General features: G+C 39.3%; 1 protein-coding gene across 9 annotated transcripts in view; it reads right to left on the reverse strand.

Moving 5' to 3' along the window:
• The window catches only part of THRB (thyroid hormone receptor beta), a 377294-nt gene that overhangs the window by 31183 nt on the left and 322211 nt on the right, over nucleotides 1-23900 (reverse strand). For 8 of the 9 annotated variants that reach the window (XM_017893417.1, XM_017893418.1, XM_017893420.1 and 5 more), the window contains 2 exons: nucleotides 8522-8622; nucleotides 2861-3008 (listed from right to left, as the gene is read on the reverse strand). In XM_017893417.1, coding sequence (XP_017748906.1) covers nucleotides 2861-3008; nucleotides 8522-8622 — 249 coding nt within the window. Of the gene's footprint in view, nucleotides 1-2860; nucleotides 3009-8521; nucleotides 8623-22141; nucleotides 22575-23900 lie in introns of those variants that run through there. The other variant, XM_017893415.1, reaches the window with a different exon arrangement.

Consider the following 23900-nt stretch of genomic DNA (forward strand, 5'->3'; position numbering starts at 1 on the left):
TGGCTCAGTGGGTCCTTCGGGGTGGGTCACACTGGGACATTTTCTCTCCTCACTAGCAAACTGCCATTGACTAGTCTTGTCCAACATGGTCTCTAGAGCCAGACTCCCCATGACCGGCCAGCTTTTCAAAACAAAGTCCCCAGAGAACCTAGACACTATGCACTCCAACTCCACAGAAGGTGGTTCTAAAACAGAGTGAAGCAGAGAGAGGTAAAATCCATACTACCCACAGGATCACAGAGAAATCTCTCTTGCCAGTCATCTGAATTCACTCTCTGGGTTTCTGTCCTGCCCGCCTCCCCTAAAATGGTTCTTAGTAAGGAGAACTTCAGGTTAAAGAAAAGTTATGGGAAGAAAAAAAGAAACGTTATGGAGCAGTAAGTGGGAGGCTCATGATCCCCCTCCTTTTTTTTTTAGAGGAAAAGGGACCCTAACTCTTCATGGCTCCCTTAAGGGCTAATTGGAATGTGGCTGGGCCTCAAGGCACTCACTGTGCATTATTCTCTATCTGGTCCCCCCTCAAGGGTGGTTAAAGAGCCCAGGCTTTGGAATCTAGAAAGACTTGGATTTGAATTCTGATATTATCACATTCTAGCTGTGTGACCTCTGGCAAGTTCCTTAGGTTCTCTGAGCTTTCATTTCTTCCTATACAAAATGGGCTCAATAATGCCCACTTCACAGAGTATTCAATGTGATAATGCATTATAAGTGCTCAGTAAATGCAGTCCTGACTTCTATCATTTGGGTGAAAGGAAAATCAGAAGGGCAGGTAACAAGAAACCTATATTTCTGTGGTTAATTTCCAAAAACAAAACCGTTTCACTAGATTTGGTAACTATCAATGGAATGGAAAGGCTCAGGTTTTACATTGCAGAGTCACAATATTTTAGAACTGGAAGGGAACTTAGAGGTCATCTAGTCCTACTCTCTCTTTTCAAAGAAAGAAGAAGAAATTGATCCAGAGAGGTCGTGACTTGCCTAAAGTCACAGAGCAAGTTAATGGCAGAGCCAAGGCAAGACCCAGGACTCCTGACTCCAGTTCTACGACATCACTGTCCTAGGGCCATTTCTTGATGAAGGTGTGACCTGGTAGGAAAAGAAAAAAAGCAAACATAGCAAGAGAAGGAGAACGAAGGTGCCTAGCTAGTCCACCATTTAAATATTCGAATTTAAAGAGAATATTAAATTACAGGTCATTTAGATTTGATTGGATTGTCAAAGTCATGTGAGAGCTTACAAATAAGGACAATATGAATGAGCCCTGTTAAGTCATTTTGGTTCAGTTACTAAAGGGAAAGGAGGAATGGTAATAATACCCTCAGTCCCTTCCCAAATGCTTCCGGTGTGCCAGGGACTGTTGCATTTGATGAACATTATCTAATTTAATCTTGAAAACAGCTCTACAAGGTAGGCAATGGTTTCACAGAAGGAAAATCTCAGCTTAATTCCAAAGGTCACACAGCTAGTAAGTGACAGATCTGGGACTCGAACAGAAGTTTTTCTGATTAGAAAGCCTGAGCTCTTAGAATCCCTCACAGGCAAGTAAGGGGCACTCAAAATTTATTTCCATACAGTCTAGATTAACACTGAGTTTTTAAACCTCATAGACACTCGTATCTTAAACTTCTCAATAAAACACTGAAGTGGATATTCAATAATAAGTTTGTCATAGTAGCATATCTAAGTATTTGGCTCTAAGTCAATCATATTCACATATCCTTATCAGGCATATTATTGGTAAGGGCTAAAGGCCTTTAAGAGATAAAGATAAAGAACATACTCAGCCAGAGGTGGGGATTAACCCAGGATTTCCAGCCTAACACCTTAACATAACCCTCTTCCTTTTTAAAGATTCTCCATTCCTTCTTCTTTAATGGGCAAACCAGAACATTTCACAGATTTTTTTTTTCTTCTCAGTGAAAGAACTCTATTTTCACATAAATGTGAGCCATGATTATTTCTTTCATCAGGAAAATCCTCACTGTATTTTCTTTTTTCTTTCTTAATTTTTTATCTTTCTTTTCTTTTAGTTTTAACTAATAGTTGGAATCTCTCACTGATGTGCAAAAAATTTACGCCAGTAGAAATCATTAATACTGATGCCTGGCAAAAGGGAGGCCACACATTCTGAATGACATGATTCTTATTTTTATGATTAGATTAATTAAAGTGACTGGTGTAAATCCCTCACCCCGTGTGGGGAGAAGAGACCCCAAGGGCTAATCTCGCCACCATATGCTGTAGCACTTTGAAAACTGGGTAGGACGACTTCAGCTCAGAATGTCTTTATTGCTAAAAATATAACAAACAACCAACTGCAGGATGACTCATGCAATAGCACTCAACTTTGCATTCTTCAGAAATTTCTGAACACGATGTTTTCTGCCAGCGCCCCATCTCCAAAAATGTCCATTAAATAAACTCCTTGTCTTCGCTCTTGAAAAAATATTAGGACTAGTCCCTGAGGCTCTACCCCATGTGAACACTGTGTATAGAATGATACCTTATCAAGGTAAATGGACCAGACCTCCCATTTGTAATCTCTGTCTCAGAGTGTTGCTAACAGCTAGGCCTGCAAATGTGATAGGGATCATTTAACAGCATTTTCTCTTCCATCATCCATACTTTGAGAGTTAGGAGGTGATATGACAGGGTAGGATGGAAACCACCCAGCAATGGCTCCCACCTCCCTTTCAGGGCAAGCCTGGTTGTGGGGAGTGAAGGGTATATGCGAAACTAAGGTATTCCCTTCTCTGTCCCCATGGGTTCCTGCTTTCTTTTCTGCCCAGTCAATCCCCTTGAACCAAACTCTTTCCTAATCAACATTCCTTGAATATGAAGCAAGTGAAGATCTACTTACAATCTGTTGCCATGCCAACATAGATGCATTTCTTAAAGCGACATTCCTGGCACTGATTTCGCGTGACTTTGTCTATGACACATTTTCCTTCATATTTACAGGAATAGGAGGGATGGAGATTTTTCTGAATGGTTCTTCTAAAGAAACCCTATATGAAAAACAAAGACCCAAGACAACAGTTTCATATTTTCTAGAAATCAATGATTCTGGAGTTTTGTGTCCATATAACTATGAGATGAATTGTTTCGGACCTTAACCTGTTTCTGGGCCTCTAGCTCCACATATTCAAATACAAGACAGTTGGCCCAGAAGGATCTAGTGAGTTCTAAATCTGAGCTGATGATGCCGTAGGACTACAGAGTCAACACCTTTTTTGGTATTTATTCAAGGAAAAGAGGCTAGTAGGAACATCTAGTGCTTGTTTTTATTTTTTCTAAATATTGGATGTATAAGTAAATTATATTGTTCTGTTTCATAGAGTGACATAATTGTGTTGCTAAAGGAAGCTATGAGGAGTTTTATTACTTTATACTGGGTAATAAGAAAGCTCCAAGACCAAGAAGAAAGTGAAAAAAATGAAAAGAGATGGATACTTGCAATACTTTAATTAAAAATCTAATAATTTAGTAATTAAACAGTTGTACTAGCTGGCTTCATGGATTTAATTTAATACTTGTTTTTGACTCTTGAGACAGCCACGATCAGCTCACTTAGCCTTTCAAACAATAGGACTCAGGGAGTAGAACATTCCAGGTTTTCTACCAAGTTTTTCCCCATAGCTTATTGCATTGAGGTTTTCCTTTTATAACACTCTTTCTTTGGTATCTGTAGATATACACCCACAGGTTCAATGATTCTTCCTTTCTAAAGGCATGAGAGAGCACCTCTGGGGACACTAGGTGTGGGTGACTTAGGTAATATTCTCAAGAATGTGCAATACTAGAATTTTTCTGGACATGATCCTCAAGTTGAGGCAACTGTCATCTGTATTGTAGGAATTAATAACAGCAGTGAGCACTTACTTGAGGGCACATTGCAAAGTGCTGTAGAAACATTTCATATCCTTCTATCTTCCCTACAACCATGTAAGAGAGGTGCTCTAAATATTTCCTCGGTAGGGATTAAAAAAGTAAACCTCAGACAGGTTAAGTCACTTGCCCAAATCACATGGTAAGTACATGCGGGAACTTGGGTGGGATGGAAAACAGCCAGCAATGGTCCCCACCTCCCTTGCAGCCCAGGAGTGGCACTCCACATCTTATTTGCTTAACTGCTTCTATTATGTATAATGAAGTAAATTTTACTGTATTACTTAAATGTTTTAGATGAACAGATGATAAATAGTCCTGTCCCACCCACTTAAAAAGTTCATTTTATCTGTTGGTAGAATAACAAGGCAAAATGAGTTTTTTAAAATGTAAAAAAATTTAAAAAAATGGTTTTTTTTGAAACAGAGTCTCACTCTGTCACCCAGGCTGGAGTGCAGTGGTGCGATCCTGGCTCATTACAACCTCCACCTCCAGGGTGCAAGTGGTTCTCATATCTTAGCATCCAGAGTAGCCGGGATTATAGGCATGAGCCACCACGCCTGGCTAATTTTTGTATTTTTAGTAGAGATGGGGTTTTGCCATGTTGGCCACGCTGGTCTTGAACTCCTGGCCTTAAGTGTTCTGTCCTCCTTGGCCTCCCAAAGTGCTGGGATTACAGGCATGAGCCACCATGCCCAGCTAATTTTTATATTTTTAGTAGAGATGCATTTTTGCCATATTGGCCAGGCTGGTCTCGAACACCCGGTCTCAAGTGATCTGCTTGCCTCTGCCTCCCTCCCAAAGTGCTGGGATTACAGGCATAAGCCACTGCGCCTGGAGGCAACACAAGTTTTGATGGATGTTTTCTACTAAGGCCTAAAGGGGGCCTTGAACTTTGTTAGATAAATGGTGGGAAATACCAGTTGACCTAGATTCAACCCACATTTTTATTATCCTGGTTAATGTTCTTTGGCTTTGATTATATACATATACCCTATTGCATATTCCTCCTTCAGACACAAAAGCTCTTTCTTATTATGAAAATGTCCAAGGTAGGATGTTATATTGGGCAAAGCAGAATAAAATGGGAAAACATCAGGAACAACTGAAATGAACAGACTTGATTTTGGGGCATATATGCAAATCCCTTATCATTTCCATTGTTCAAGTTCTAACAGAAAACTGTCATATTATATTTGGGTTTTGTGTTCATAAGCACTTGAGTCCATTAATCTGAGTGATGTTGATACACTGTTACAAGATTCACTCAGTCACACACAGGGCAGCTGTTGGAGATGTTAGCAATGTTTTCCTGGGTGTGCAGGGTGGGCAAATCTTGCCAAAGCGTGAATGTCAGAGCATGCCATGAGAGTGGAAAACAAGTTTCCCTGCAAACCTCGCTTTTCTTTCTGTTACCCTCTGACCAAGGAGGGCAAAGGAGAACTAAAGAAACCCAGAGATTGCTGGCAAGATGTGTGTAACAGACAGGGAGGAGAGGGGTAGGGTAGCACGCCTCCTTCTGGAGGAAACAACAATTTCCTAGAGGTAGAAATACCAAAGTCCAAGACATCCAGTAAGAATGCTGACTAATTACCAGGATAGGAAGATTGTTAGTCTATCTGAAGTTGGGGAGACCCTTGTCTCCCTCATACTCTGATGCTGACTCATGTTCAGGGGTGGGGTTAGGGCAAGGAGTACATTGACCAGTAAGACCACACTAAGCAGAGAATTAGGTGTGACACACCAGACCCCAGGGTTTTCCAAAAAGTTACTCTGTTCACTTTTTATTGGAATGAATGAAATAATTTATACTTTGCTTATTTCCACAAAAGAGTTGAGATAGCTAGTTCTGTTATACACGATGCCATCTTTTCTTTGGCCTATGTCTGATGACTTTTCTTGGGCACTTCATGGACCAAATCCTTTTAAAGATGTTGGCCTTTCTTAAGCTGTAATTAAAGCATATTTTGACGTATGATAAGGAACCACTTCATTTTAAAAAGTAACAGATAGTAACCCTTGGAAGTGGACTTGAAGACATTTAAAACAGTCTACTTATTAAAAAAAAAAATCCTTTCAGAGATGAGCTGACAAAAGAGATGCCCTGGGCAATAGATAAGGACATATATTTCATTGATGATTTGTTGGTAAGAAGAGGTCTTGCTTTTATAAATCAGTATCAGACATGTTTCTTTGCATTCTGAGAAGAACTGTATCCATTTTTTAGTACTTTGAGATGATGCACTGATCAATGTGAAAAGGAGATAACTCACTCTTCTAGTTCACTATTTCGGCAGCTGTTAAAAACTTTGGTTCTTCCTCTAACAATAGTTTGCTGTGGGATAGTATCAACATCCTTTCTATAAAAGATGCGTAAAAACTTGGATATCACAACAGACATGACATTTCCAACAGATTTCACTCTTCTCAGGGTGAAAATTGGCGAAAAGGATTCTCTCCATACACATTGCAAGTATGGGGTAGAAATATTTTTAAATTACAGGTTTGAATAAACAGTATAGGAAACAACCCTTTCATCTTTCACCACTCTTAAACACCGTGTGTCTCATTTGGAAAATTCATTTGAATTTTTCCAAGATGCTTTGTCATTACATGATGGGATCTGCACAAGTGCCCTGGGAAGGCTCTCTTCTGATTTTACAATGAAGGCAACCCTAGTTACAGGATTCTGACCTGAAACAAAGGCACAGAGCCTGAAATCTAGATTTTGCTACACTATTTCTTCTTTTAAGAAAACCTCAGCTGATCCAGGCTCCAGACATCCTGTGATCTAGGGAAAACAGGCTAGCTGATTTCTTGATCATCCTGAAGACATATGTGAGGCAGGGATATGGGTTAATAGGCTCAATTCTCTCTTTGTTTAAGTCAATCACTAATAACGTATTGTCGTCTGTAAGGCACATTCACTCTTTAGAGTCATTTTGGGGAATTAAGTATTAAATGGAAAGTATTAAATGGAATTCCATATTAAATGGAATTAGGATCTCTCTCCCAGAATTCGAAATTTCCCATTATGCACTGATTTAGAACCTTAGTGCTGCATCTAAGGTAGGGAAAGCCTTATGAATTGGGACTAATTTAGAGAAAAGTCTAGTTTGAATTATCGAACTTTTGGAATAAGAGTAGGTACCTAAAGTTATGAAGATTTATTACTTTCAAATCAAGCCAGGAAAACTACTTTCATGAGACTGTCTGCAAGTCTCTAATTAATAAATAGCCAGGAGTTACTTGTAATTAGATTCCTTAAATTCCCTAAGACATTATTTTCATAGATGTAATGGCAACCTTTAGCCCAGTCTTTGTTAAAGGACTACAAACTCCAGATCAAAGGGGTCTGGATAAATGAGAACATGTTAGACTACATTCCAAAAAACAGTCTTGCAACCTTAGAAATTGCCCCTTTCCAATGGATGTATTATCTCAAACTTTTTTGCAGCCTTCTCCTAAATGTTTCCTAATTTCATGTACAAAACATAGGGAATTTGCAAGGAAAATCTTCCATTAGGGAAAAAGAAAACTCCTTAATTTGAAACTGAGCTAACATGTCAATTTGGGGGCTTTACGAGCAAGGGTAGGAACAAAAGGGGCAGTTGGAGAAGGGGAAGAAGAGGAGAAGAGGTAAGGTGGATGAGAGAGGAGGGAAGGTGAAATGTTTTATACATTTAATACAATTTTTGCTTTAGGGTTTACATCTTCTGATAATTTAGTTTTAAATATAAGAGGTAAAAAAGAGAAGGTATTTAACAAGTAAACAATTTAAAAAGTCCTTCCCTGACTTTAAATACTTCTTTACTTAAGAAACATTAGCTGAACAAACACTAAATACAGCATTGGGTCAAGCTTTTCCCTTTATGGTGGATTTCATTTTCAAGGCTAGATCGTTGGACCAAAAGATATTTTCCAGAAACCTTATCTCGATTTTGTTGATGAAGTCTTGTAAGTAGGCCAATTTAGGCTGAGTTTCAGGAAGTGAATGGACTGTTGATCACTGGCATATTCTTGTCAAGTATTTCCTGCAGATAGGACTGTACAGCACAAAATTAGCTGATGGATGACCAGAATCTACTTAGTCACTGCAGGCTGTGCGAAAAGCCAATTTGGATAATTTCAGAACATAACTGAATCTAAGTAGCCTCAAAGATATTCCCTACTGGAACCCTTGAAAATGAGCATATTCACTCAGACTAACAGCAGAAAACAGCCTGTGGTAGAGTAAACTCTGTCTCCTCCAACACTGTAGATAAAACAAGAGGGGAGATAGTCATTTCTCAGGATGACAACATGTTAAAAAGGACCTATGCTTTATAAACCCAAAGTAAGAGTTTTATTAATTTCTTTTTATTTTATTGATTCTCTTCCTGTTTTAAGAACACTTGCAGAAGTAAAGAAACCAGACATCACACTCATTTAGTTATTTATGATTTGGGAAAAAAATTCAGTTCTTGAACATGTCAAAAATGAAGAGCACAACCAGACACCTGGATGATTACGGGCCATGGATGTTAGAATTTAGTTTTAATTTGAACTTAAACTTAATGTTGCATTCTGGAGGAGCACTGGGAGGGGACGGGAGCTGGGCTAAGCTCCATGCTCGTGGACCCAGGGCAATTACCTTGCAGCCTTCACACGTGATACAGCGGTAGTGATACCCAGTGGCTTTGTCACCACACACTACACAGAGCTCGTCCTTGTCTAAGTAACTGGGAATGTACCCTGTGAAGGAAATAAAAGAAGGAATATTAAAAAACAATATATTAACATCAAAGAGACACTGTAGCTAAGATTGCTAGGCCAGAGACAAAATTGACTTGCCAGGAAGAGATGATAACAGTAAAGACTTAGTGAAACCATACAGTAAGAATTTTATACTCATAGTGTAAACATAGGCCCAGGATTTCAGAATGCCTTAGAAATAGCTCACACCTATAATCCCAGCACTTTGGGAGGCCGAGGCAGGCGGATCACCTGGGGTCAGGAGTTCAAGACCAGCTTGGCCAAAGTGGCAAAACCCTGTCTCTACTAAAAATGCACATAATTAGCCGGGCATGGTGGCAGGCACCTGTAATTCCAGCTACTCAGGAGGCTGAGGCAAGAGAATCACTTGAACCCGGGAAGTAGAGGTTGCAGTGAGCTGAGATTGTACCATTGCACTCCAGCCTGGGCAGCAAAAGCAAAATTCTGCCTAAAAAAAAGAGAAAAGAAATAGCTGTGATCACTTGCTGTGCAGGTAGGAATGGCAGGAAGGCCGTAGAGCCAGTGACTCAAGCAGAGGGGCCAGGATTTGAGCACTGTGAGTTCTAGATAACACAATCTCTTTAACAAGGCTTATTTCACAACCTGTTTTCAAAAGACTTGATCCACTTTGGAATCACAGTACCATGCAATAAATTCAGGAAACTGTATAGCTGGAAGAGTCCCAGGAGATGACGAAGCCCTTGAAAGGTGAAGAAACAGGCCTGCAGAAGTTTGGCCTTCCTCAGAGTCACACTGGAAATTACCAGCAGGATTAAAACCCAGGTCTCTTAATTTCTAGCCCTCCAGTATAATATGCTGGTCTTTTTCTAAAAATAGAGAGTTAACTTTAAGTAGAATGAATTTTGCCACCTAAAAAAATTAGGTAAACTTGTGATATTATGATATGCAATCCAACAACACTGAATAGTGTGAAATGACAGAGGTTTTGTTTATTAAGAAAAAAGGAAAATCTAAACATGATAACTCTCTTTTTTAGTGGACAATGAGTTTATTAGTTTAAATTCCTTGACCCAGGAAGCTAAAAAGCACAAAAGCAGAAGCTTCCTGTTTCCCTCCTGTCTTCGCTCCTTTCCCCTCCTGTGGAGAGGATGTCCAGACACAAGATGCTGATTCAGGAGGGCAGGTTCATTCTCCCCTGTATCAATGGTTTGCCATCAATAAATTGTGTGATACATAGAATCACACAGCTTAACATAAGACCAAACAATCAAAATGAGGCAGGATTGGTTGGGATGTGAAGAAGGAAGAGGCTGAGAAACAATCCTTTCTCCTGATCATGGCCCTTACGAAGTTTTTTGACTCAGTAAACTCTTCTTCGTTCCAATAAAGATTAGCTAGGTTGAAATGACTGATGCCTTACTCTGTATTTTACCATGACATTTCATAGACCTTTTATTACATTAGGTCGGTCGCTCAAGTCTTGCTTTTCAGAAGAAAAGCCATTAAGGAAACAATGAAATAAATCCTTTTCATAATTTCTTAGAAATTATTTTGCTCAAACTTTACTTTAGAAAAATGTTCCTTCTTGGGAGGCAGATAATTGACTTGAAAGTGAGGTTTAGTAATGTACAGGATTGTATTTTTAAATATCACAGCTTTTCTTAGTTTACTTTTGCATCATGCCAACCATGATTCATCTGTTGAGTTCACTGCAAGGGTTTCAAAACTCTCGTCAGTCATTTTTAAAAAGGGAATCCTGGGAAGGATCTGGGCAGAGAAAAAATGGAACTAGAATGCTTTGTGTGTTCATTCAGTCATTTATCTATGAACTGCATTTATTTAGCATCTATATGTGCTTAGCATTGTTCTAGGTGCTGAAAATATAAAAATGAGTAAGACATGGTTTCTTCTTTTGGAAATGCATAAGCTGAGTTCTGTTTCTGTAGCCTTGGTCATTCCTCAGTCAGAAAAAGAGAGGTGAAAATGAAGAGAAGAACATGAAAAGATGCTCAACATCAATGCAGGGAAATGCAGTTCAAAGCCACAATGAGATACCACTTTATACTCACTAATATGGTTTTAACAAAAATGACAGTCACAAGTGTTGGTAAGGAGGTGTGCTCATGTGCTTTTGTGTGCATATAAAGACCTACTTATAAAACACAAAGTAACTTTTAAACCACAAAGTAACTCAATTAGGAAAACAGGCCCCTTCCTGGTAAAGGCAGATGGACTATACAGACCCATACTGTCAAAAAAGCTATATCTTGACCTCTTATACCTCGAGGTTATATGCAACTAATCCAACAGAATGAAGACTTTCAAGTTCTTGGTATCAAATACAGAATGCAGAGATAAGGGAAAAAGCACAAGTCATTTCTGTCTAATCTCAGGTATAAGAATCAATTGTAATATAGTTGAACACTGTTGTACTTGTGGGACATGACTTGGTAGGGGTCAAAACAAAGTGTCCAAGAACATTAACCAGAGTTAGGAAGATGCAGGTAGTTCCCCCTCACCTCATATTTCCCCACCCTGTCTCATGAGACCTGTTGACTTTATCTTTTGGCATTGGCAGCCAGACACTGAAGATTTATTCCTACTTGTAGTTCAAAAATTTATGTAGATGGTGTTTAAGGTTCTTGTGGAATCCAACAATAATTAAATCAGTGACTGGAATGGACTCCTTTCATTTACTGACTGCTATGCTGAGAGGTGGTGTGCTTTACTCTCTTATTTCTCCTAGACTATCTTCTTCATGGGTGGAGGTGATTAAATGTCTTTAGTTAAATCATCAAGCCTTCTACAGAAACATCTACTTAAGTTGGATGCAGTTGCTTACACGATCATACTAGTGCACCCCACCCCTTGCTTTCTTTTCTTTAAAATATTAACTCTGAACCATCTTATTTATCTAAAACAGTCACCACAGGCAATGATACATCAATCATTATGCTTAAGTCCATTATTCTTCATTAAATAACTTCCATCAGGAAATAACGTCCCACACATAGTGACTAGGTAGGTGAGGATTCTCTTAAAGTTACTGAACACAATTGACAACATTACATACTAACCAATTCTCCTAGAGAACTTAACCATCTTTTGCTGTTGTATTTAAGTGTCTCCATCATTTTCCTTTGTCATACTCACCAAATGAGTTACACAATGGTCAATATGCCAAACCAAGGAGAATTCACATGTATCATTAGTTTTGTTGCCAAGAGTGGACACTAATGAGTGTCATAATGTCAGTGTTGGGTTCTGCCTAGAAACAAATACCACAGACACAATCCTGGAAGCTACAACTGTTCATCTGAGGAACTGCATCTGCTAGTTGTCCAGGTGACTGCTAAAGAAGCCTGGTCAATAGCCCTCCAGAAAAAAATTAAGGTCCATGACAATATATGATAGTTCAAATATGATATATTTCCCACAGCTCTTGTCTGCTCAGATGTATTATTTTTCAGATTAATACATTATGCTGCCACTTTATTAAGCATATTTTTATAAAAGCAAACTCCATCTGTTTGTTCAACAAAGGACTTGAGATTTTTTCAGTTGACATTTGGCAATGTATGGTTAATTGCTAAGTATTATCTTGCATATCTTGCAGTTAATGCTATTTAAAAAATATTCTCTGAGGGGCTTGTCATGTAGAAGGGGAAAGTTTTGTACATTTGCACTACACACATGCAACAGGTAGTAAGCTTAGCTTCTTGGTTGAAAACAGATTCAATACTTTCTTCCCTATGGGCAAGATCAGAAGACTGGCTAGTTTAATTCTTTTGAGTGAATTATAACAGAATCTCAGGTCCTAGGAGGAGAAACACTGGTTCCTCTTGTCACCTTAGCAGATACATGGCCCTTAGGGAATAGAATATAAAGCAGATTAATCTTGAAGGTAGATCTAAAATATAAGGTGCTGCGTAGGACAGCAGGTGTAGCAGCAAGTGAGAAGAGCTGAGTTCAGAGATCTTTTCCAAACTGGCAAATCTTACCATCTGTATAAGACCACTTGCCTAGCAGAACCAGTCCTGGCATCTTAAGAGAGGGGCTGTGATTTGTGGTAATGGGAAATACTTTGGGTAGCTCAGAGAAGTGAAGAAGTTCCATGTTGCTGATTCATCTTGTGAAACTATCAACTCAGAGCCAGTAAGGACCCTAAGTATCTTGGGATGGGACAGAGGATGAGACTATATTTTGTCACCCCTCAGGAAGCTAAGTCATTAGCATGCTGAGTCACTCTTCTGATTTTATACTAAACCTCCTCAGTTCATCCTGCAGCTCAGACCTTCTGATTTAAGCATTTTTCTCCCCCACCAGCACCTTCCCTACGTCATTTCTTTGCATACTTAAAAACCTTGAAAGGTTTATCCTTTAGCCTTTCCCCAACATACGAATCCTGATTCCTTTTATCTTTAATTTTTCGCAGTAGGTACCAAGCTGTACATCATGTTAATCTTTAACCCTGTGATAGTCACTGTATTAAATTAAACCATCCATTCATCCATTTGTTTATTTAACGGCATGTACAGGTGTACTGTGTGGAAGACACTTGGTACAAACTTGAAACAGCATAAACTTTGGAGGCCTTCATCCAATGCTGTCTGCAAATTCTCAGCAGAGCTGCCCCAGGGGCTCCCATTTCACACGATCTTTCCTCAGAACATGCACTGTTTTCCTGCCCTCCCTACCCCTGCTTGGGTGCACTGTTTTCCTGCCCTCCTTACCCCTGCTTGGGATCTTGGAGTCTCTTTCTTTACTCTTTGCCCTCTGGCTGGCTGGGCCCTGGTGTTGGGGAACAGCAGACAATGGCTCCCCAGGCTTTGAACTCTGAAGCACTGGTGGGCGGAGGAGGAGTGAGCAGAAGGAGGACCAAGTAGAGGTGTCACTCTAGAAAAGGGGATGAGGATACGATGCCAAAGTATCCTGGATTCTCATTGGAGGCTTTAGTGCAGAAAAAGGGACAACATGACTTTTGGATCATTTCTTCTGACTCAAGAATTCCTGAAACTAAAACATATTTTCAAAATTTCAATCTTTTTTAACTTTTATTTTTTGAGACAGGGACTCATTCTGTCACCCAGACTGGAGCGCAGTGGCATGACCATGGCTCACTGGAGCCTTGAACTCCTGGGCTCAAGCAGTCCTCCCACCTCACCTTCCTGAGTAGCTGGGACTGCAGGTGCACGGCCACCACACCTGGCTAATTTTTAAGTTGTTTTGTAGAGATGGCGTCTTACTATGTTTCCCAGGCTGGTCTTGAGCTCCTGGGTTCAAATCATCCTCCCATCTTGGCCTCCCAGTGTATAGGGACTACAGGCATAAGCCACAGTGCCCAGCCTATTTTTTAATTTTTAGGGCCAGGTTTGGGCATAGTATAGTTTAATGTATAAGCAGTACCTAGTGAAATGTTCCTTTCGCCGTCCCTGTACATTCAAATCCTTAATAGCTGACATAACCTTTCAATCTACAATTAGAGGGAAAATATTTGAAGATGCAAATCACTCAAAAAGGAACTAGGTTGATATAATGCGTTTGAGTCAGAATATCAATCAAAAGGGCACATTCTGGCAGTATACAACATTTGGTTTGCAGAGTGTTTTTTAAAATCTTAGCCAATTTTTAAAACCAGGAGATTTCATAAAACATACAGAATTCTTGCTTCATGTGAAAAACGGGATGAACTGGCAATACTGAACCCAAATTCTCACAGTGTAACGATCAACTGAACTGGAAAGGTAGCCCTGCCTCCCAAGAAACAGACATCCTTTTTAGCTCTCCAGTCAGAACCTCTCCCAATTGTGTGCATCGGTTGCTATTTATTTTTGTTCTTGCATTATGCCTTTTCATAAATAAAGAAATATTTCACAGAAGTCTTTATCTTTATCAAAAGTGGAAACACAAAAGTAGTTTGAGAAAAATGAGAACTTTTTTTTTTGAGGCGGGGAGGGGGAGAAGGACGAGTTTCACTCTTGTTGCCCAGGCTAGAGTGCAATGGCGTGATCTCGGCTCACTGCAACCTCCACCTCCTGAGTTCAAGTGATTCTCCTGCCTCAGCCTCCAGAGTTGCTGGGATTACAGGTGCCTGCCACCACACCCGGCGCCCAGCTATTTTTTGTTACTTTTAGTAGAGACAGGGTTTCATCATGTTGGCCACGCTGGTCTCGAAATCCTGACCTCCGGCAGTCTACCCGCTTCAGCCTCCCACAGTGCTGGGATTACGGGTGTGAGCCACTGCTGCCGGCCCGAGAACATATTTCTTCATGGAAGTGAGAAATATTCTTATCATATACTGTGTAAGCATTATGTGTCTTGGTTGAAAAATTTAAATTAATACAAAGGAAGATGCCATCTACAGATTAAATAGAAATAACACATCAATATAAATAAGTCGGGAGTCCAGGAAAACCACATTTCCAATTATATACCTTTCCTTCCTATGATATGAAATGCAAGTACCCTTTAAAGTGTACATATTTAAGCATTTTTTCACGTCAACCAGGGCAGTGATTTACTGTCCCATGCATAGCAAGTGGTCAATACATAATTGCAAATGCCATTCAACTTACGTAGTTTCATAATCCCTCCGTTGCCAAGGAGTAAAGCAAAAAGGACTCTTAGCCTCCATTCAAAATATACCTTAAAATTGCCATTTCATTGAATATAATTAGAATTACAATTAAATGTTATATCATTTTTAGAAGAAAATTATTTCTCCATCAAATTTTACAATGGCCTTTGGCATAGCACAGCAAAATTGGAGCTTAGAATACTCAGATTCACAATTTTCATACTTCAGATTTCCCTATGTATATTTCTCTGGTGACTTGACTTTTCTAATGACAAAGCCTGAGATGATAGGCAATTAAATTTATATCCCAAGGCACACTATAAATTTGTCAGGCCCAAAATAAATATGCTGTGAAGTTCATAAAATCAGCTCCTGATACCAGGGAGTAGATAAAGAAGAGGTAGCAGTTCAGTCCTTGGTCCTTCCATGGACTTTGGCTTAACAATGCTCAGCTCTGCATGAGGGTGAAGTATCAAGAAAGGCCCTCAATGCTCCCTAATATCAGGTATTTAATCACCCCAAATTATTTTAGTATCAGTATCCACAAGCAGAATATGGCCCCATTTCTAGTCATAAAGTTCAGAAATTCACACGCACGTATCCGCTCCTTGGTAAGCCAGGTGAGGCACAGGTACTGATGATAATGATAAATAGCTAATGCATGTGGGACTTAATACCTAGGTGATGGGTTGACAGGTGCAGCAAACCACCATGGCGCACGTTTACTCATGTAATAAACCTGCATGTCCTGCACATGTATCCTGGAACTTAAAATAAAATGGAATTGAATTAAATTAAATTAAAAGAAAAAATTAAATTAAGCAGCCATTGTAAGACAGCTTTCTCTCTCTCTCTCTCTCTCTCTCTCTCTCTCTCTCTCTCGCATACTTGGAGGCATTGGAGTTGTAGAACCCTGGTATTGATGAGATCATTTCCTGTTTTAAAAGAGGGCATGAATTAGAAAGCAGGAAGGCAAAGTCGTTACAAGACTAGGGGAGGGAGCAGAAAGTCACTAGAGATGGGTGATAGCTGCCTCTGATTTTGCTGTTAGAAGCAATTTATAGCTTTGGGCTCATGCAGAAGCACACACAGTTATGTCATGCCCTGAATCCTAGAGAAACACAAGTGTCATTTCTTTCCCTGAAAATCCATTCAGAATGGGATTCAAGGTTATAGCTCTAAAAATGTGGGTTATCAGCCCTTCAGCCTTATGTTACACAAAAGGGAAGGAGCTGTTGCATTTGTCATCAGAACACCATCACTGTCATTATGAACTGTGCTGCTCTCCCTGCAGGTGTATCCTGCAGTCACGTGGATGTGCGCTTTAGGGAGTGCAAAATAAAAGAGGTTGATGCTTTCATGGTGCTTGTGATCTAGACAGATTTGACATAAATAAGCAAACATGATGAGGAGAACCCAAATCCCAACAATGGAAATGAGCTATGACATATATGTAAGTATTATGTTGCATGTATATATAGTTATGTAGGTTCAGGTGTACTCCACTTTGACAGAAGTCAATATATGAACATTTAAATATGATATTTGGAAATGGAGGAGGGATTTTAACATTATAAAAAATCCTTTATGAAAGATCCTTTACTTCAGATATTCTCCAAGTAGTAAGTTCTTCACCATTAATGCAGTGGTCCTCAAGTGGAGGTGATTTTGCCTTCCAGGGGACATTTGGCAAAGTCTGGAGACATTTTTGGTTGCCACAATTTCTGTGTGTGTGTGTGTGTGTGTGTGTGTGTTTGCTATTGGTGTCCAGGGGGAAGAGGGGCCAGGAATGATGCTAAACATCCTACAATGCACAGGACAACCATCACAACAAAGAATCATGTGGTCCCAATGTCAATAGTGCCAAGGTTAAGAAACCCTAGTCTAATATACTTTATATATAATAAACTATTTTTCAAAGGTGATTTACACAAATGATTCAGAGCTATTGTATAAAACAAAGGATATCTGCTTTTGAAGGCAGGGCTGGTTGGGAGCGGGGGTGATGAGAGCATGTGTTGCTGGGTAATAGAAGAGGCTGGTGGGCTGTGAACTGAGTTGGTGACATAAAGTGATGCAGGCTGACAGTAGCAAGGTGGCCCACCAGGGTGTGGTTGGCAGTGGGTGATAGCTGGAGGAAAGCATACTGGTTCAGGGATGGAGACTGGGGTGACAAAGAGAGGAACCCCTGGGGAGACTGGCCAAAGTTTCTGGAACAGAGGGTGTGGGTAAAAGCACAAAGCCATAATCAAAATTGAACTCTTGAGGGCAGGGAAGAGTTGGTGAAATTTGTGGTAATAGAAAAGGGCCCAAAACCTTGAGAAGGAGCCCTGTGGTGGTACAGAGTATGGGGAAGAACTGCCGCTGAGTGGCTGGAAGCAAAAGGCTTTAAGCAAGAGAGGGTGAACCTGGAGGGAAGAAAGGCAGGAAAACATGGCGGGAGGTATCTGCAGATAAGGAAAGCAGGTGTGTGGGGTGACTGCTCGAAAGCACATTCTAGGAGTCTCCGAGAGAGCTGAGGAAATTCTTTACAACAGCTGGTACCAAGGGAGCGGATGAGAGGGAAGTACCAAGGACAGCGCACGGGAAACTCAGTATTCCCAAGGCTCTGGAAACAGGAAGAATACAGATAACCAAGCGGGCACTGGTGAAGCCAAGGACCCATAAGATGATGGGAGCATAAAAGCTAGACCAGAGTGGGTGGTAGGGCGGAAAGCAGCTGATTTCAGACTGAAAGCTGAGAAAAAAGTGTGCTTGACTATGAAGTAGTATTCATGGAGGCATGTGAGGTGGTGGATATGAACTCCATATGCAGAAAGTCAGCAGTGCCACCATTCCTCTGTAAGCCTGCCAGGCATCTGACTCCATTTGCTCATAATTCTTTGGACTCCCACTGTTAGCTTTCATTGTGAGTAAGGGCAATGCATGTTCTGGATGAGGTTAGGGCATTCAGTGAAATCTCTGAAGGACATGTCTTTGACAAGACAGTTAATTCTCAGGAAAGAAAAGGAAAGAATCAGCTCATGCTTTTGTCTGCACTTGGACTTGGTTTGGAAATGATTATTGCTCCTTACTTTGCTTTCATTTCTGGGTGCCAAGAGGCACTTTCATTTAACCTTTTGTACAGTGAATGTGTTCTGTATTTTTAAAAGTCGTGATATTGTTTTCTGGAGTGGTATTTTTCTGAACAGTAAATGGGTGGCAGTACCTAATTTAAAATCCTAACTTTCCATTAGCATCCTTAAATTACATACACATTGTTGAAAAATCTATGATTGCATTAACCACTTAACTATTACATTTAAAAGAGATATTTATTTAGTACTCAACAGCTCACTGGGTGGACTGATCACATCTGTGTTTAAATTAAAAAATTCAAGTAGAAGGGAAGAGTAAGGATGGGAGAGAGAGGGAGAGAAAGAGAAGATAGAGGAGGAGAGAGATGGAGGGAAAGTAGGAGAGAGAGACAGAGGGAGAGGAAGAAGGAAAGGAAAGGAAAGCTTGAGAAAGAAACATTCCCCAATTTGCCACTTAATTTTTATTTCAAATGCCTATGTAATTGTTCACCTGGAGTCAACAGAGCTACAGAACACACAGACACATACAAAAAGACAGAATTCTGTCTCCAAGTCAGAGGGGCAATGAAAGCAGATTTGGAAAGCACAGTCCTGTGTGGAGTTTCTGCTTCGGTTATTAATTTTCTTTCTGCGCAAGTAAAATGTGGTTGTAGAGCAACAACATATACAATCAGAACCCAAACTGAATAGGACAACCCTCCCCACCCCACCCCAGCCCCATCTCCTTGGTCCTGGCCTAAAAACAGGAAATTCTTATTCTCTTGGACATAACGAACTCTGGCAACTTTTCGAACATGCAGTTCCTATCAAGTAAGATGGTGTGTAGAAGGTCAAGCAAAGAATCCCGTGGAGGAGAGTTGCCCAGGGCAAACTCCTAGGAAGGATTCCATTTCAATAGACCCAACCGGCCCAGACTAAATCGAGAGGTTGACCTGCAAAGCTGCCTTCAGAGCAACCAGATGAAGATGCAGGCTGTTCAGGAACTTCAGAATGTAATTAGAATTTGTGATGGAAACAGCCAGCACTTCTACCCACAAGAGGATTTTTTTTTTTTTTTTTTTAAAGAAAGAAAAGAAGGAGAAAAAAAAGTCAACTTTTTACTTTGCTGAAACCTCAGCCACAGAGGAGAAAGCACAACAAACAACCTAGTTGCCAATTCTCCTCCATCTGATTCCAGACTTACTCCCTCCTTCCCCTGAATTTGCGGGGGCCAGAAGTGTGCAGCCAGCACTGGCCCCATGAGGACTTAGCATACCTTTGCACAGCTATGTCACTAGCATTACAGTAAATATCATATCTTCTGAGTGAATGATAGGGTTCTTTTCATTTGTCCCTAACTTTTGAAAATTAAAAATTTGTTTTTTATAATCCATATGAAAAATAAGACAGACATGCCATTCTGCATTTCAACCCTCCTCAATGTGAAAATTACACTGGTTTTCCCCTCCTCAATTCTTGAAGCTTTATTTTAAATGTGATTCAGTGAACTGACATCTGACTCTTCCTTAGTTCATGTTCTTAATGCTTCCAGAACTTGATAACTTATTCTTTCGGCTATGAATGCAAAAAACCTTTGTAGAAAAACAATCCAAAGAAAACTAAAAGTTATCCTAAAGTCCACCAATTAAGATAACCATTCTTAATACTGGGTAGGGTAGCCTTCCTTTATTTCACCAGTTTGTACCTATAATTTTTTTTTATAAGATTGTAATTTTTCTACAAGATTCTCTGTATACTAGAAAATAAAGGCTAGGAAATAAGGCATCCTTCAAAAAAATAAAGAAAAGTTAAGACAGCTATATTATTGGAGTTTATAAAGCTGTAATGACAGAAGTGAACACAGATGAAGCAATTATGAATTTTTATCTATTGTGAATAGATAAAAATCCAATTGGAAAATGAGGCCTACCCCACTGAACACCTGTTTATAGTCTTAATTTTGCCTTAATGAGACACTACTGATGTCCTTCAACACAACAAAAATCAATAGTGGATCAATATGGATAAACATGTTGGGTACAACCTTTTGTCCTAAGAGACAGTTAACAGCTGGGTTTAGTTTTACTGGGATTTACTTGAAGACTTGTAAAAGTAAATAATGGTGCATTTAAGAATATTTGCCTGCTTTGATTTAGTGAGTTTGGCAGGTGGCGGTGGCCTTTCAATGACATATGGCTTTGAAATTACATCAATATATGCATACAATGTGTCTTTTCCTCTAGTTCATGCATCAAAGTAATTAGTAAAGAATCCCCGGTTTAACATTTTATAAGCAAATATTCCCCAGTATTGGTTGAAGAAAATACAGTGAAAAGAGAAAAGAACCTGAAAAGTTCTGCAGGAATTTTTAAGAATAGCAGAATGACCACATAGATTGACAGGCACCAATATTTTCTTATAACACTACAAAAGGCATATCCAAGTATGTTTAATGAGGCAATGTTAATTTCTTCTTTTAAAAGTTAAATTACTTATACTATTAAGTGAAATAGCACATGTTCAATCTATCTCAAGTGTTTCCATTAGGGGACTTACCCTGTGTATCTCTTGTAAGAAATGAGATTCTGACGACCTTCAAAAGGATGCAAAACTCCATGTTTATAAATAAAAATCAAGAGGAGCAACTCTAATTATATTTTATGCTGTAATCCCCTTAATATTTCATAATTGGAAGTTATAGAATAACACTATATGTAGTAAAATTACAGATTCTAGTTTTGTTTTATAAAATTTTGTTCATTTGTTTTCATAACAGACTACTTTCAATCATAGAGTCACACTAAGAAAAGCAAATGATAAATTTTATAGAAACCACAACTAAATAAACCACACTATGTTTTAAGATTAATTTAACAGAGAAATTTACCTTTGAGGATCAAAGGGCATCATGTTTTTGTAAATTAGAGAAACTTGTAAATTTGGTTCTCTATGCAATATCCTATAGATTGTATACAGAAAACATGAGATTCTGGCATATCTGCACTAGAATTTACACTGTTTTCAAAAGCATTCCTATCTGGCAGTTGCTACTAAATGTCCTGAGTTCTACCTGTTTGCCTCCCTTATTTTATTTTCAGTATCTTATTTTCAGTAATACAAGACATGTTCTATTGACAGAAATTTAAATAGCATTATAAAGCCACGGTGTCTATTAAGATATATGGATATTTTACTGGTTTTAATATTGGCTATTTTGAAGGGTGTTTCACTTGCTTTCATAAAGAGAATTCACCTGATATGAATGCAGACATGTTCAACTTTAGGGACAAAATAGCAAGGTAAAGTTTCTCAGTTTTTGTTTGAGTTTTACATTCTTACAGTTTGACATGGTTACAAATAGACTCTTTACTGTTTACATGGATAAGTAAATACATTAAAATGAACATTTACAGATCCTAGCAAATCAACATTATTATAGTACTGTCAAAGAAATCACTAACATATTTTACTAGTTAACTAAAATAAACTTTCAAAATGAAGTGCCAAGAAAAAGTCAAATGAGTTTTTAATCTGAACGTGAACTGGGGAGAATTATCCCACTTCAGACACCACAACACCTACCCACCAACTGGAAATCTTTCGCATATTTTCTTTCGCAAAGAAGCCAACAATAGTCACTTTGGGCAATATATACACACACATGCAAAATACAGCCTAGAAAGCCAACTCACTCCAGCTTTCACAGATGAAGGAAAAAAGTGCTTGGAAATCTTGATGTTCACAGAGTCCTTCAATCACCTAGCAACCCCTCTTAACTGCCGTTTTTAATTTCAAATAGCGTTCAAATTCAAAGATTTGACGAAGCTGATGTAAACTGTAACTTTAAAACGAAACGAAAACACACAGTGAAACTTTGAACAAATTTAAGCAAAAGGGTCCCTACCTTTTTTTTGAGAATACGATGGCGACTGCACTTGAGAAAAAGTAGGCTTTTCTTCAGTGAAATATTCAGGTTGGCTGTATTGATTCAGGGCCATGTCCAAGTCAGAGTCCTTGCTTTTAAACATGTTTCCAGGGTAACTACAGGTATAAGGCTGATTCACTGCCCAGGCCTGTTCCATATATATGTTGTTACTGGGCACAGCCTGAGCATCGCAACCACTGTAACCCGGACTATCTTCAAAATACGCGTAATAATCAGTGGACTGCATGTAGCAATTGCTGCCGGCAGCTGGGTGCACTTCATATATTTCTTGCATACAGTAGTTCATTTTGTTTCCCTGGTTCAGTTTCTACTTTACATATACACACACTCTACGCATGCATTCTCCAGCCCCATACACCCTGAGAGCTGGGCATATACGCAGAGAGGCATACATACATATACATGAAACACGAAGGGAAGATGAATAACCACCACCACAGCAACCCAGCCTGCTTTACTTTGTAATAGCACCTGATGTGCTAAAATCCTATTTAGACCGAGGTGTCTTTTGAGCTCTTCTGCCATCCAAACATATTGGAAAGCAGATTTATGACTATCAAAGGTCTTAAGCTGTGCATGCAGCTAGTTAATTCCTGGGGAAGATGGCAGGCAGGTAGGAATGACCTCCACCCAGATAGGCAAGTGGCAGCGAGAATGTTTCTCTGAAGCTGCTAAGATTCATTTTATATGCTGTTTTTAACCCCTTTCAACATGATTATAAAACGATTACTCATTGTTATGTCATTTTGCTGGACAGCTTAAGCATGAAACATTATAAAGACATCTTAGAGAATATCCTTGGATACAAAGAAAATCCTAAAATCAATAATCTAGTTTATTAGCATGAACCAGAGAAAATCCAGTAGTAATGAGCCTGATGACTGACTGACTCCAAAACATTAATCTAGCTGTGCAAATGTTACTGGTTGAAACTGTTGTTGAATGTTACTGACTGGCTTTTAATACTAGGCTCCAACCATCTTCCCATGACACATAGGTCCCACTGGTTTTTAAAACACGCCAAAGACGTACACAGTTGAAAATGCTGGTGATGTCTGCGAGTGAGTTTTATTCTGTTCCTCGCACGTGATTATTTTCTACCTCCTAAGCACTAATCTACATGAGACCTAAAGCTTACGTTAACTGTTCAATTCTGTATTTTATGTTTTCTTTATAAAGGCATGACAGAGAGTGTATGCCAATGCCCTTATATGAGGAATACCCCTATTATATAGTAGCTTTCCTTTCTGTTGGTGCTTAATAGTACTCTGATCAGTAGTGCGTGGAAAACTGTAAACACTTATCACTTTATTCTCATTCAAATCTGCTTTCCAGATTATTTTCAAGATTTAATGTGATTTAAGTGGTATTCATGTAGTTACTTAAAGATAGTGATCAAAAAGGGAACAGCATTTTCTGTAAAAATCATCATATCTTTTAACTAAGAAGTTAACAAATACCAAATTAGATTGTAAATGCTTGCTAAGATGATTACTAATGGTATTTTCTCCCTGTGGATGGTGACCAGTGTGTGCATGTCACGTATATGCATAGTTGTAGATCATGACATCAGGAAGGGCAGATGCTGCTCTTCTACACTAGGGAGTCCTGTTTCTTAGGCAGCCTGTTTTCAGGGCTGGGTCTCAGGTGGTGACGTTTACCTTTGGCTTCCTGCTGGTCCATGAGCATGTGACCATGTTGGTATTTCTCTCTAAAG

This window comes from Rhinopithecus bieti, unplaced genomic scaffold (genome assembly GCF_001698545.2).
Source record: "Rhinopithecus bieti isolate Rb0 unplaced genomic scaffold, ASM169854v2 scaffold_23460, whole genome shotgun sequence".
NCBI lineage: Eukaryota > Metazoa > Chordata > Mammalia > Primates > Cercopithecidae > Rhinopithecus > Rhinopithecus bieti.